At 38.1% G+C, this 15,634-nt stretch overlaps 1 protein-coding gene across 2 annotated transcripts; it reads left to right on the forward strand.

Moving 5' to 3' along the window:
- The first annotated feature begins 1,066 nt into the window (after nucleotides 1-1,066).
- On the forward strand, nucleotides 1,067-14,577 carry LOC117930170 (vicilin-like seed storage protein At2g18540). Of its 2 annotated transcripts, none has more exons than XM_034850663.1 (8): nucleotides 1,067-1,210; nucleotides 10,812-10,934; nucleotides 11,051-11,167; nucleotides 11,775-11,870; nucleotides 12,019-12,150; nucleotides 12,566-12,663; nucleotides 13,239-13,449; nucleotides 14,195-14,577. In XM_034850663.1, the coding sequence occupies exons 1-8, from the start codon at nucleotides 1,129-1,131 to the stop codon at nucleotides 14,278-14,280; spliced, it is 945 nt and encodes a 314-aa protein (XP_034706554.1). In that variant the 5' UTR covers nucleotides 1,067-1,128; the 3' UTR covers nucleotides 14,281-14,577. The 2 variants fall into 2 exon arrangements, with proteins under 2 accessions (XP_034706554.1, XP_034706555.1); XM_034850664.1 differs by having other exon boundaries at nucleotides 11,054-11,167.
- The last annotated feature ends 1,057 nt before the right edge of the window (nucleotides 14,578-15,634 follow it).

Here is a 15,634-nt window from a genome sequence, read left to right on the forward strand (position 1 = left end):
AATATGATGTGTTGGACAAATATGAATAATAATTTTCAATTTCGCTTACTGTTAAGTTTTTTCAACTCAAACTCAATTTGAATTGAGTTTAAACTTAGATTTAAATAACCCAGGCCAAACCCGAACTTCATTTAATGTTTTTATAATATTTATAATACATATTATCCTATATAATAAAAATAATTTTCTTTTTCTATTTTTAAAATAAAATATTAAATTATATTATATCATATATTTTTTATTTTCTAGAAAAATATATAAATTTATATTTATTCTTTTATTAGTATCTTGAAATTTTGTCTTATTTACTATTTTAATTTTTATATAAATACATTAAAAAAATTTAAAAATATTATAGATGAATTTTGAATTATGTAACCCAACCAACTTGGAGTCAACTCGATCAACTTGCAATCCGAATTTAACTTGAACAACTAGAACTTAAAAATCTGAGATTGAATTGAGCTTGGGTTGAGTACCTTGAGTTAGAGTTTAGTTGGATTGAACTTGAGTTAATTATTTCTTAATTCAGGTTAGACTTTAGTTAATCATCAACTCGACCAGCTCGTCTAAATTACAATCTTAATCAACGGTTTGTAATGTAATCCTCATTAATGCTTATCAACTTCACTATGCAATATATGTTTAATTTTAATATATACATTTCCATAAGTAATTTATTTTTATTTAAGCAAACAATAAATATGGTCCTCAAATATTGTTATGGTTTCTTTCCTTCCAATGTTTAATAATATCCAACGTTTTCTCACAATTTATTTTTAAAATTTTATTTTTATCATAAGAAATAATCTGGTTCGTAATTTCATACTAAACTACTATTAAAGAGAGTCTTTGAAATATAAATAAAAATTTTATTGGGCTTAAATAACATAAACTAATTTGCAAAAGGCAAATGATGGAAAAAGCATGGTACCACATCGTATTGGCAAAAAATATCTAAATTTAAAACCATAGGCTTAAAATATGGGTCCCCCTGGGGCTGGATCGTGGATTATAAACATCGGCCCGGCCCGGCTCGGCCCGGCGCTTAAGACCCATTTGGTCTGTTCTACGGAGGAAACGAAACCAACGCCTAAACCCTAACCTCCACAGGTAGAGGAGACAGAGATGGGAAACGACATGGAAGTGAAGAAGAAGAAGAAGAAGAAGCAGAAGCTTAACTGTAGGAGTTCCAAGCTCTTGGAAATTGGTAATGTTTCGCTCATGTTTCCTTTTTCCTTTTCCTTTTTTTTTTTCCCTAATTTTCCCATAGTTTGGCTGTTGTTGCTGAAGAAACTGAATCCTGAGTTTCGTTGGTTTTTTTAGTCATTTGTTAGATTGAGTTTAGCTAAACTATGATGATTAAAATTGCCTTTCGATGCTTATGGCGTCTTTTGTTTTCCTGCGTTTTCTAAGATACCAAATAGAGCACTGGTAATCTGAATGCCGATTTTAAGCATTAAGGCGAAGGTGCCATTGGCCATTAGTAAAATTATTGGGGTCGGCTTTATTGTTGTTATTGTTGCTGGATGATACGGAGTTTGAAAACTGGAAACTGGAAACTGGAAACTAATGCTGAGTTATGCATCCATATGTGCAATGTTCTCAAGAAAAGAATGGCCCATGCTTCTAGAAGTCAACCTAGTTGTAGATGTCTAAGCAATCATATGTTGTCTCCTTATGATGTGCTATAGAATCTTTAAAATATTGTATGATGGCAGGGTAAGAAAACATTTTGTGTGCTTTACCAAATCTGATGATTGATTAAGAAGCAAAAACATATGGTGTACACCCTAATGATTAAATCTTTGGCTGGATGATAGAAATTCTTCTTAAGTTGAACATTAGCTGCAAAGGAGACATTAGTCAAATATGGCTGGACAGTAGCTGCAGAAAGGCCACCCATTTTTTGGAGCTTCTTCACCCATTAAAAGTGCAAGAAGGAGAGGACGCTTTAACTTGGAAAGATTATAAAAGGGGAAATTTCAGTGTTAAGTCATATTACATTTCCCTAAGGTCAGAGAATAATTTAGTTTTTCCAGGCAAAGAAATCTAGGGATCCTGTGCTCCTCTTAGAACTTGTTTTTTTTTTTTACTTGGGAAATTGTATGGGGGAGGATCTTAACTGTAGATACTTTAATGAAGAGGGGGTGGAAAATGGTCAATAAATGTAGCTTTTGTAAAGATACTGAAGAGTTTGCCAATCATATTCTGATTCATTGTGACAAGACAAGAAAGCTATGAACCTTTTTGTTAGCAGTCTTTGGATTGGTTTGGAAGCTTCCAGCCTTAGTGAGAAATCTTTTCCTACAATGGGAAGTTAAGAAAGTTAAGGGGTTACATAAGAAGAAAACAGCAGTTTGGTGCTTGGCTCAAATTTGCTTATGTTGGTGTATTTGGAAAGAGCACAATTGAAGGGTTTTCGAAGATGAAGAACTTTCAGATCAAAGAGTAAAGGATTTCTTCATTTGGTTGCTTTTAGAGTGGTCCCAAGATTCTTTGGAATTGGAGAACCCTCTATGTTGAATTTCCTAGATGCTCTTTATTGTGGTTAGCTTTGCCATGTTCTTTTGGGCTATCTTTGTTTGTTGCTTGCTTTGGGTTGCTCCTGTGTATACTGCCTCTATATGTAGGGCACAACCACTCTTTTTAGGTGCTTCATAATACATGATCTTGTTGTCTATTAAAAAAAAGTAGCTGTAGAAAGACCTTCTGCCAGGAAAATTCATTAAGATACAAAAGAAATATAATGTCCATAGCTACTAGAGATTAATGCTTTAACGGTGGCTTAGCTGTTAGATTGCATGTGTTCTGAAACTGATAGGATCAGTGGCTGACATAGATTTTGATGACGTTCTTTCATGGTTAAAGCTATGCTGGTATAAACATGAAAAAGCTGCTGATATCCTCTAATTCCTTTTTTTTTTTCGATAGATAAAAAGGAAGATATATTAAAAAGGGCTGCCAAAAAGCAGCCCAAGGTATACAAAAAGTATACAGCTACCACCAGCCTCCACCATAAAAACACCAAGATACAAAAAAAGAAATACAACCAGCCCGCCCTCACCAATGACCCAACCAATTTAGAAATCTAAAAAGAGTTAAGAGGAACATCATCTAAGTACCCCTTCGCTTCCGAACAAAGATAAGAAACAAACGAACTTTTTGGCCTTTGGATAGATAACTCTTACCCCTCAAAGGCAATTCTATTTCTCACCTTCCACACTATCTAAAATAAGCATAAAGGTCCGGTTTTCCACACCTTCCTATGCCTCTTGTCCTCAAACGGCCCATGTCACCCTAGAAGAGTTTCTCTAATTGACATAGGTAACACCCAAGACACCCTAAAAAGAGCAAACAACAGCTCCCACAAGATTTTTGTCTTTACACAATGGACAAGGAGATGGTCTATGGATTCTTCCTCAGCATGACAGAAAAACATCTATTCGCCAAAGACCACTCCTTTTCTGGATTTGATTCAAAGTTAAGGTTTTTCCCCAAGTTGTCTCCCAAACGAAGAAGCTAACTCTGGGATGCACCCACATTTTCCAAATATTGCTCCAAGGAAAAGAAATCGAAGCCTTCGGTTCCAAAGCCATATAGAGCGACTTCACAATAAACTTCCCATTCTTAGTCAATTGGGAGGTGGTGTGTGCGGATAAAGAAAAGGGAGGGCTGGGATTAAAGAAGCTTGGTTGTTTGAACAAAGCCTTGCTAGGCAAATGGATTTGGAGGTTTGCTCGTGCTAAGGAGGATCTTTGGAAGAAGGTGCTGGAGGCAAAGTATGGGCAAGAGGACTTTGGATGGAGGACAAGGAAGACAAATGGGGTGTTTGGAGTAGGGGTTTGGAAGGAGATTTTGAAGGAATTTGATTGGTGTTGGGAAAATATGGTGTTCAAGGTGGGAAAAGGCAATAAAATCATATTTTGGACAGATCCTTGGTGCGGAAATTATGTGTTGTCCCAAAGCTTCCCGAATCTCTTTGCCATGGCTGCCCAAAGGAATGCCACGGTGGAGGAATTGCGGGACCAGAATTTTGGCCAAGGTGGGTGGAATTTAAGGTTTCTAAGGGACTTTAATGACTGAGAGTTGGATACAGTGGGCAACTTGCTGGATGTGTTGAGGGAGCATAGGGTTACGTTGGAGGAAGATTCGGTGATTTGGAAGGAAGGAAGAGACGGGCTGTTTAGAGTCAAGAGAGCGTACAGCGTCTTGGCAAGCCCCATTGTCGCCGAGTTCCCAAATAGCAATATATGAGTGGATAGAATTCCAACCAAAATTGCTTTTTTTTTTGCATGGGAAGCCGCTTAGGGGAAGGTTCTCACTCTGGATAGGCTTCAGAGAAGAGGGTGGCAGTTCCCTAACTGTTGTTTCTTGTGTGCTTGTGAAGAGGAAACGATAAATCATATTTTAATTCATTGTACAGTTGTCAGAGTATTGTGGGATATCATTCTTGGGTTGTTTGGTGTTCAGTGGGCCTTTTCAGAATCTGTAAAGGAGGTTTTATTTAGCTGGAAGGGCTCTTCTGTGGGAAAAAAAGGAAAAAACTGTGGAAGTCCATCTTGCTGTACATTTTTTGGACGATTTGGAAGGAGAGGAATAGATTAGCTTTTATAGGGAAGAGGGGGGGGGGGTTAGCAATACAAAAGTCAAACATATTTCTGGGCTGAAGGTTAACCTTGACAAAAGTAATATTTATGGCATTAACCTTGGTCAGAATCATCTTCATAGGTTGACCGAGTTACTTGATTGCAAGGCTTCTGGGTGGCCCATACTCTACCTGGGTCTTCCTCTGGGTGGGAACCCCAAGTCTGGTGGCTTCTGGGATCCTGTGATTGAGAGGATCTCGAGCATATTAGATGGGTGGCAAAAGGCGTATTTATCTTTTGGAGGCAGGATAACTCTCATTCAATCTTGTCTCACTCATATGCCTTGTTACTTCCTTTCCTTGTTTAAGATTCCCGCCTCCGTGGCAGCAAGAATTGAGAGGTTGCAAAGAGATTTTTAATGGTCTGGGGTTGGGGAAGGCAAAAGAGATCATCTAGTTAGCTGGGATGTAGTGTGTAATCCGAAGACGAAAGGGGGATTGGGTTTTAAAAGGTTTTCCTTATGGAATTCCGCTCTCTTAGGGAAATGGTTGTGGAGGTATCCTAGGGAGGGTTCAACGCTGTGACATCAGGTCATTTTAAGCATTTATGGATCACACTCTAATGGTTGGGATGCCAATATTGTTGTTAGATGGTCACATCGTTGTCCTTGGAAGGCTATTGTACAAGTCTCCCAAGATTTTTCCAAGTTTACTCGGTTCATGGTAGGAGATGGGGAAAGAATTCGGTTCTGGGAAGATTTGTGGTGGGGGAATCAACCTCTGGGGGTCCGTTATCCAAGACTACTTAGAGTAGTCACGAATAAAAACATTCCTATTTCTTCAATTCTTGGATCCACTCGCCCCTTCTCTTGGAACTTTAACTTCCGCCGTAACCTTTCCGATTCCGAGATAGAAGATTTAGAAAGTCTCATGTGGTCTCTTGATCGTTTACATTTATCACCTTCGGTTCCAGATATGAGATCCTGGTCTTTATCTCCTTCAGGACTTTTCACAGTCAAATCTTTCTTTCTTGCCTTATCCCAATTTTCTGGTTTGCCTTCAGTTTTCCCTACCAAGTTAGTCTGGAATTCTCAAGTTCCTTTCAAAATCAAGTCCTTTGTCTGGTTAGTAGTTCACAAGAAGGTAAATACTAACGACATGCTACAGTTGAGAAGACCCTACAAAGCACTTAGTCCCGACATTTGCATGATGTGCATGAAGCATGGAGAAACAGTAGATCATCTTTTTCTTCATTGCTCTTTGACGATGGGGTTGTAGCACAAATTATTTCACTTAACAAAGACAGATTGGGTCCCTCCTAGGAGCATCTTTGACATGCTATCTACCAATTTCAATGGTTTTGGATCTTCTAAGAGAGGGATTATTTTATGGCAAGCTGCATGCATCACTTTAATATGGGTGCTGTGGCGGGAAAGAAATGCAAGGATTTTTTAGGATAAAGCAAGAAATTCAGAGAACCTTTGGGACATGATTCATTTCCTTACTTCTCTTTGGGCTTTTTGTTCTAAGGTTTTTAAGGGGATTCCCCTTAATGTGATACATCTTGATTGGTTAGCGGTGTGTAACTCCAATGGGTTGGCCTAACCTAAAGCAGTTGTTTGTTTCTACTTTGTATTTTCTCGCATTTGTTTCCTTGTAGTTTTGTTTTTCTTTGGTAGGAGGATTCCTCATCCTTCTCTTGTACTTCCTTTTTATCAATATATTCCTTTGTCGTTTCCTTTCAAAAAAAAAAAGAAAAAAACTTCTTTTGTGTGTAATGTTTGGGGTTGGGCTAAATTGTACATTGGTGTGGAGCCGATCTCCCTTATAGGCTTCTTGGAGTGGTTAGCCTCCACTTAGGGGTTGGGGTGTTTTGTTCTTTTTTGGTTGGGAGGCCTTAGTCACCTCGTATACTCCCTATATGCTTTGCGGCTTTTTGCCTCTTGTTAATATATTATGCGCTTACTTATCAAAAAATAAACTTCCCATTCTTAGTCTCTGTCCAACACACCCTATCTTCCTTGTCCTTGTTCACCGTCATCCCATCTAAGCAAGAAAGAAACCTCCCCGCACTTCCCACTTCCCAATCATTGAGAGGTCTAGAAAAAAAGGGGCTCCAACCCCCTTCCCTAGGGATAGAAAAATCCCAAATATCCTTCGCCCATGTATCCTTAGAACATGCTAAGGAAAATAAAGACAGAAAAGAGTCTTACAATGGATTAATCCCACACCACTTGTCCTTCCAAAATTTGACCCCTTGTCCATTACGTACATCGAAGGAGATTTTACTACTCACAAGCCCCCACTCCTTATAGCTTTCCAAACTCCTACACCAAACCCCTCCCTAACCTCCCTAGAACACCACTCCCTTTTTCTTCACTGTACTTCCAATTGATAACGCGCTTCCAAAGGGCCTCTTTTTCAGTAGCATAGCTCCAACTCCACTTGATCAATAGATCTTTATTGAGAATGGAAAGACTTTTCACTCCCAAGTCTTGTGAAGGCAAATTGTATCCCATCACACTAGATGTGTTTTTCGCTTAAGAGTCCTTCCACCCCAAAGAAGTGTGCTTGTTCCCCCCTTCTTCCTTACCATGGCAAGTCTTTGTGAAATAACTCCGATGAGAAAAAAAAGGAAGGCGTTTAGAGACCCTCTTGGCTGCTCCAATCTGAACCTAACCGGCCTTGGAATACACAACAAGGACATAAAGTGAATGGACAAACTAGATAGGGTGCTTCGAACAAGAGTAATCCTCCCTCCGTTGGATATGTATTGCCTCTTCCACATGGCTAATTTTTTTCGAAACCTCTCTTCCACACCATCCCAAACCGCTACAGACTTAAAGGAGGCACCAAGTGGGAGTCCTAGATAAGATTATGGAAGCCTGCCCACCTTACAACCCATCTCAAGAGCCAACTCCTCAATATCATTCACCTCCCCCATTGGAATTAACTCACTCTTCTCCAAATTTTTTTTTTCAGTCCAGAAATAGCCTCAAACCACATCAGCAACCAGCTTAGATGTGTCATTTGCTCCTCAGAGGCTTCACAAAAAACTAAGGTGTCATCTACAAACAATAAATGAGAAATATTCACCCCTTCTCCACCCTTACCCCTCACTTGGCAGCCCTTTAAGAAGCCCCCATTGACTGCTCTTTTTATCAAACAGCTGAGAGCCTCCATAGCCACAACAAATAAGTAAGGTGATAGGGGATCCCCTTGTCTTAAGCCTCTAGAGCTTTGAAAGAAACCATCTGGAGTGTTGTTGACCAAAACAGAGAAGCTTGCTGTAGAGATGCACCATTTCATTCATCCAATCCACCTTTCACCAAAACCCAGCTTATGCAAAACCAAAAGTAGAAAAGTTCAGTCCACATGATCATAAACTTTCTCTATATCAAGCTTACACAAAATGCCACAACAGTTCTTTTTTAAAATGGAGTCGATGGCCTCATTAGCAATAAGAGAAGCATCCAGAATTTGTCTACCCTCTACAAAAGCATTTTGAGCCTCTGAGTTCACTTTTCCAACAACCTTTTTTAGCCCATTGGCTAACACCTTAGCCAACCATTTATACAAACTGTCCATCAGACTAATTGGTCTAAAATCCTTTAAATCCTCTACCCCCTCTTTCTTGGGATTAACACTAGAAAGGTTGCATTTAAGCTCTTCACAAATCTTCCATTCTCGTGAAACTCCCTAAAGAAACTCATGACTTCCAACTTTCACAAGCTCCCATGAAAGCTGCCAAAAAGCCATTGGAAAACCATCCGGTCCTGGATCTTTCTCACAGCTAAAGTCCATTAGAGCCCCAAACACCTCCTCCTCTGAAAAGGGCTCCTCCAACCTTGTTGCCTTTTGCTCTCCTAACCTCTCAAACTGCATCCCATCTAAACTGGGCCTCCGATTCCCCGAGTCAGAGAGTAACAGTTTGAAGGCATGGACCACCCCATTCTTGATATCAGCATCCTCTATGATCCAAGACCCATTTATCTTGATTCTGGCCAACAAATTCCTTTTCCTATGGGCATTAGCAATGCTATGAAAGAACCTGGTATTTCTGTCCCCTTCCTTCGGTCACACTTCCCTTGATTTTTGTCTCTAGGAAATTTCTTCTAGCAGGATCCATTTTTTAAACTTCTCCATAGCTTCATTTATGGCATTCAGCTCCTCCAAAGACAAAGTACAAGACCTATCCTTAGAATCCCAGTGGGCCAACTATGCCAAAGCCAAAGCCTTTCTGAATTGAACTTTTCCAAACACCTCTCTATTCCAGATTTTCAGATCCAATTTTAAGACTATCAACTTTTCTGCCAAGATGAAACTTGCCGATCTGCTCAACCTATACCCCTCCCACCAGCGTTTCAATAAATCCTTGAACATCTTTCAACTACATGAGCTCGAATCTAAAAGGAGATGGACCCCTCATTACCCCACCTCCATCTAGCCGAATGAGAGCGTGATCAAACACTGGTCTGGGAAGAGCACATCGCACAGCCCCACTGAAGTGACTCCCAATCCTCGGACACAATGAAACGACGTAGCCTCGACTTAGCTTGATTATTCATTCCTCCACTCCAAGTAAAAGCCCCCCCAAGCAATTACCTTGGAGAACCTTCTCATGGCTACTAACAGTCAACCCCTCTACTGAGCTCAGTTGGGAAACGGATCATATTAAAGTCGCCAGCCACACACTATGGATCACTCCAAAGACCTTTAATTGCTCACAACTCTTCCCATTAGTCTTCCCTTTCCCCCCTCCTTGTAGGACTGTACACTCTTGTAAAAGTCCAACAAAAATCATTCTCACAGTTTTTGAATCTACACGATATGGAGAACTTGCCCACTTCCATTCCTACCAATTGGAGCACCTATTATCCCAAAAAACCATAACTCCTCCTGCCGTGCCCCTCAAATTAGCTGCACCCCATTCTAGACATCTACCCATACTGAGGCTGCACACTATCCCAACCTTCATCTCCTTGATCTTTGTTTCCTGAAGACACACTAAATCTGCCCTTTGGGACTTAATCAAGGCTTTAATAATCTTTGTTTCCTGATATCCCCTAATTCTTGGTTAGTACAACCTTCAACCTTCTTCATGCTTTAAAACCTATGGCACCAGTTTGTCTATACACTATGGGTTAAGTAAGAAGAATCAAGATCAGCACTTTGAAGCATACATGAAGTCATGTTGTCTCATGTCCAATGAGTTGAAATTTAATTTCACTCCATAAAAATCTTGACATTTTAGTCTTAACTTGCAAACCATCTATATGGGTTCTCCATACATACCCATATCCACAAATTCACAGATCTCTCCAACCAATGTTTCTGTCTGAACACTCAATCCACTGCTGCGTTTCACTTTGCTGTTTGCACATGCATGCTGATTGTGCTTTGTATGACAAGAGAGAAGTATTTTACTAGAGACTGGCACATTGGAGGTATATCTTCTGATGCTATTGATGGGCAAAAATTTAAACTAGTAGAGATTTAAAAGTGGGCTGTTTGGACATGGATGTATGTTGAGTCAGCTCCAGGACTGCAGGTGGAAGCTGACCAATGAAAAAAAAAAAAAAAAGATTGGATTTATTCTCAAATGCTGTCTAGAAGAAAACTACAGCAAGCCAAGCCATGAAAAGATCTAAAATGATGGTAAACAATAAAATTCCAATGCATGAAGGTCCAAGTTCATTCTTGGCAAACTATGTGTCTCTTAGCTGAAATCAAAGAAATAGTAGAATCCTCTTGTTGAGCCCTTTCATATTTACATGCTGCTTAAAGGAGTGACCGATCTATCAATGTGCATAAGGCTATACATGAATTCTAGAAAACATCCAATATAATTGGGACCTCTGCTCTTAATCAACTTCCTGTTGCCTGTTGAAAGTATGGATTACTTCTCCCAGTTGAACTTCAATGTCCTCTTTCAATTAGGTCATTGAGAAAACATTAATACAATGATTTGATATAGAAAAAAAAAACCCATCCAGCTTCTCTCAAAGCTTTTGTTGTCTCTGAAGGAGATGTATTTTGCTTGTTATTTTTATTTATTTATTTGGCTGCTTTGTACCCAGCTCTGTATACAGTGCACATACAGGTTGCACCAGCTTTTTGACACCATTTAATGCAATTTACTTGTTAAAAAAGGACAGCTTCTTCCAAAGCCTGTCTCTAGTTGAAACTGAATTCAGTGAACTGAAGTTCTTTTTTGTTTCAGGGGAAAATGTAGACAAACTGGTACAAGAAAATAAAGAAAATAAATCTTCTGGGAAGAAGAAAAGAAAAAGGGAAAAGGGAAATCAAGTTCATGCTGGCAAAGCTGTTAAGTTCAGTATTGAAGGTAAACTATGCTTGACATGCTAAATGATGCATCTAAATAATGTTGCAGAAATTGTTTTGGAGTTTTATTTATTTAATTGTTTTTCTTGCTTATTGGATTACTTCCGTCGTCTCCAGAAGATAAGTCAAATGAAGGAGAAAGGGAAAGGCAAAAGAACAAATCATCAAGGAAAAAGAACAGAAAAAATGAGGAGAAAAATACAGTTGTGCTTGGCAAAGTTGATAGACCAGAAGGTAATTTTGATGAAACAAATGGTTTGCTAAAATATTCCATCATCTTTGTTGCTGCTTTCATTCTTTTATTTGCTTTGTTGAGAAATTTAAATAAAACAGACAAGCTAGAATTATCAATTATCCTGTGTTTTTTTTTTTACCCTGTTTAAATCTTAGGTGAGCCCATTAAAGTATAAAAAAGTGTGGAAAAGAAGCAGCAAAAGCTTTTGCAATAATATGAGATGATATTGGGGCCTACTCAAGCACCATGCTGCCATTTATGTGGACAGAAACTATAGATTCTGTGTAATATGAGACAGAGATAAAAAAATAATTTTAAATCAATATTGTAAAAGAAGAAGGGGGCAGAAATCATTGTTAAACATTTGAGTTAAATCTTGATATTGTTATTCTGGTTGTAAAGAAAAACTTTGCTTTTTTTTTTCTTAATAAGTGTCAAGAAAAGCTGTGCTATGCACAGTCATCACATGTTTGGCTTGTTCATTAGTTTGATGATTCTTTGAGTTGTATGCCAGACACGAAAAAGCTATTTAAGTACAAGTTATACTATCTTTTATTCCGCTGTTGAACATATTTAAGCTAATTACCTTTATTTTTATTTTATCAGAGGAAGTAGCAGGCCCAGGCCAATCTAAAACTCAAAGCAAAACTGAGAATTCCAACAGGCCTGAGGAGGCTAGTGTTGCAGCAAATATGAGAACAAGTAAATAAATGATTTTTGTTTTGCCTATATGAAATTTTACTGAGTGAAATAAATACTTTAAAACCATTGTTCAGCTGTACTTTGAATGTGCTCTTGTTCATTTGCTTTTCTTTTTTTTTTTTTTTTCCTCCCTTCTTTTCCTCTTCAGGTAAGTCGAAGAAAGCTGCAAAAAATAAGGAGGAGAAATTTACAAAATCATCAAAAAAACAAGTGGAAAATGAACCAGATGAGGTCTATCATATCTCTTCAGGGGATGAAGATTGCTCAAAAGGAATGAAAAGTATGAACTGTTAAACTTGAAACATGCTTTCTTTTGTCTGTGGTTATTTGTTTTTAAATGTGCATACAATCTAGTGACAGTGGAATTTTTTAGGCAGTTACACTCAGATAAGTATGCAATCTGTTTGTGCTTCTCTTGCTGATATTTACATAAATCTGCTTTTCTTATAGGTCGCATAATCTTTCTTTCTCTTAATGAGGCTTGCCTTTACTAAAACTCTCATATTTCATGAATTTAAAAAGGAGAAAAATATGTGGCTCTGTCCTTATTTGATTTTTAACAAGATCAACATGTGGAATTTTAGAAAATTTTCCTTTTTTCTTTCCTTGGATCATTCCAAAGCATGTATTTGAGTTTTATTTATTGATACAGATGCCTTATTGGTAGGTTTCATGCATGATTATTTGTCCTGCAGAATGGATAATGAAATACCGTCAGAGCAGACCAGGGCTGAAGATGTTGCAACAAAGGATTGATGAGTTTATAACTGCTCACGAGGCAGAAGAGGAACAGGTGGTTTTCTCTCTTGCGTATATCTTATCAACCCCCATTCTAGTACAAGTTGAGTCTTAACCAATAGGTCACATGTTCAGTGGTTCAAACAAATACGCATAAATGCATGTTAATTGTTTGTGCATGTATTCCTTATGTATATTTATTAACTATTTGTTTGTGTCTATTTCTAGTCTCTGCTTGTATAGAATGAAATATTAACTGCATGTGAGTGTTGGCATTTTGATTGGCAGATGTGTGTGTAGGTTGTTATATCTTTTTTTTTTTTTTTCAATGAATAATTATTTATTGATAGATATGTGTCTGGATGATTTATGATTATATATTTCCTTTTATTGAACCAATTTATGTCTTCATTTGGCTGATGTGTGTGTGGGTTGCTATATCATTTTTTCCCCTTTTTGAATGAATAATTATTTGTTGATTGATATGTATCTGAATGATTTATGACTATCTATTTTCCTTTATTGAACCAATTCATGTTTTCATTTCACTACAACTTCGATGATCACACTCCTTGCGAGGTGCAGCTAGGCTCACATTTGTTCTCATTCATCTGGTTTTGATGCATACAGGCAAGAAAAGAAAGGGAAGCCCGTGCTTCAGAAGGGGGATGGACTGTTGTTGTACATCATAAAGGGAGGAAAAAGACAACAGATTCCGAAAGTGGGATTGCGGTGGGCTCTGTTGCCCAAGCTGCTGTGATGGATAAAATGGGCAAGAAGAAAAGTAAAGAAATTGGTCTGAATTTCTATCGCTTTCAGAGAAGAGAGGCACAGAGGAATGGTATGTTACATCTCATTGATAAATTTATTTCAATTGTTTTTGTCCAGAAATTTCTGTTGGTGCATAGCTGAAACATGTAGTTGTAAATAAAAAATAATGGTGGAATATCGAAATTTTTAGTTTTATTTTAGAAAATAGTTGAAGTTTTTCATGTCTGTTTTGAGTCTTGTGATCTCCAGTTAGAAAATGGAAGGTGGAATTGGAAATTTTTATTTTTAGGATCTAGATTTCAATTGGATTGTTGACTATTATCAAATTAGATGTGAGAAATGATTTACATGGGCATAATTGGAGATCTTGATATTAAGTTTCTGGAGGACCTCGAAGAAGAGATTTTTATGCTTCAGAATATATTTGCACCAAGCTTGGTGCTTTTTCCCTCAAGAAAATCATATTCTTGTTTTAAAATTCTTGGCAGTAGGCTGTAGTCCACAAGCCTTTTGTTTTGGCATAAATTCTGTAATCATGACTCTAGGAGAAACATGTACCACCATTACTTTCTGGTTCATTCTATGAGGTTCCCAATCATAACATGCCTTCTAAATTTTTGTGACAACTTAAACCCAAGGCAAACATGCACTCAATGCATTGTCGGCCATATCTTGGTTTGGTTGTGATTATATGGTTTGACTTGTCTTTTACATAGATCATATTTCTCCACTATATTAACAATTAGAACATGTGATACAAGGCTTAGGTTTCTACTCTCTCCATTAATTAACTTCGTCTTTTTAATTCCCTGCAGAGCTAATGATGCTGCAAAGCAAATTTGAGCAGGATAAAAAGCGGATACAGCAACTGAGAGCTGCAAGGAAGTTTCGGCCTTATTGAATGCCCCAACCCCCTTACAAAGAAGCCCCTGCTTCCCATTTTTCTTGCTTGTTTATTGTCTAGAATTTTACAACTTAAGATGTAGAATTATCATTGCCATATTTACAAGTACCTATTTGAAACAGTCTGCGGGTTCAAGCTGCAAAAATTGGCAGTGTAATTTTGTTATTAGGAATATACAACAAAAATTTTGTCTTCTATGGTTTGTCTGTAGATTCCTGATGTGTTATCATTTTCTGGAAGAGAGCTAGCATATGCCTTTGCCCACCTATTGAGAAAGGAAACAGATGCTTGTGAGATATGTTTTAGGGCTTCTTTATATGCTGTTATTTTGAAGTTATGCAATTTGAATAGAAGGTGATGGAAGTGAGTTCCTTCTTCCCAGAGCTTCTAGTGAATTACGGATAAGAATTTGAAAATGTCAAATCTTTGATGATTGGGTTGCAAAAACTTCTGAATGGGTTGATATCTTTCAATTTGGAAAAAGGGACGGGAATGGAAGATGAAATGCAGAAATAGTTTAAAAAGGAATTTCAGTTTCCTTTACTTATTCTCTGCTGCAAATGACACGAAAAGAAAAGCTTACATTGACCTGTGAGGTTCCACTTGTCGAATTGGCATTAGAGGGCAGCCGATTTTACTCACCATTCGCATGATTTGACAGTAAATTGATTGAAAGGGTTAAACAAGAGTGTCCCCAAAAGTACACCCATCCATGAATCTTTTGAACGTGGAAAGACTTAAGTGTGACCATCCATGCAACTTCCATTCAATTTCTATCGTCCTTTTCAGCCTAAGCTGTGTCTCCCTACTTGGGCGGATCCAGCGCATGTTGCCACTTTATTTCTAAGTTCTATGTTTGAATCTTCTCCTATTTTCAGCAGTTCGTACATGTGTTACTGGATTATTCCATAGTCAAGTTTGGCTGCTTGATGGATGCCTTTTTCTGTTCCATTAGGGTTTTGATGAAACACGAGGTCCACAATTCATCCACCAAAACAAACTGACTCCTCTGGAGTTGAATGAATGGGACCACCTCAAGAGCGGTGGGTTCTCTCATCTTTTCCTTTCAGAGAGTCACGCCCAAACTTTTTGTCAAAGCTTAGGTGTTCAAGGAAAATGATGGGGAACAAATTCCTTACAACAGATGGAAAGTGTAGAGCCAAATTCCACCCAACCAGAAACTGGAAACCCCTATATGATAATGCCCCCTCCACAAGTCTTTCAGAAAATGATATGTGGTGTTATGTGGCTCCAGAAAAAACTAAACAAATGGAGGTGCAAATTTAAGAGAATAAAGCAGGCTATGGACGCACAAGATAAAGATTCAAAGGTGGGGGGGTCGGTTCGGTCA

This window comes from Vitis riparia, chromosome 14 (genome assembly GCF_004353265.1).
Source record: "Vitis riparia cultivar Riparia Gloire de Montpellier isolate 1030 chromosome 14, EGFV_Vit.rip_1.0, whole genome shotgun sequence".
NCBI classification, from domain to species: domain Eukaryota; kingdom Viridiplantae; phylum Streptophyta; class Magnoliopsida; order Vitales; family Vitaceae; genus Vitis; species Vitis riparia.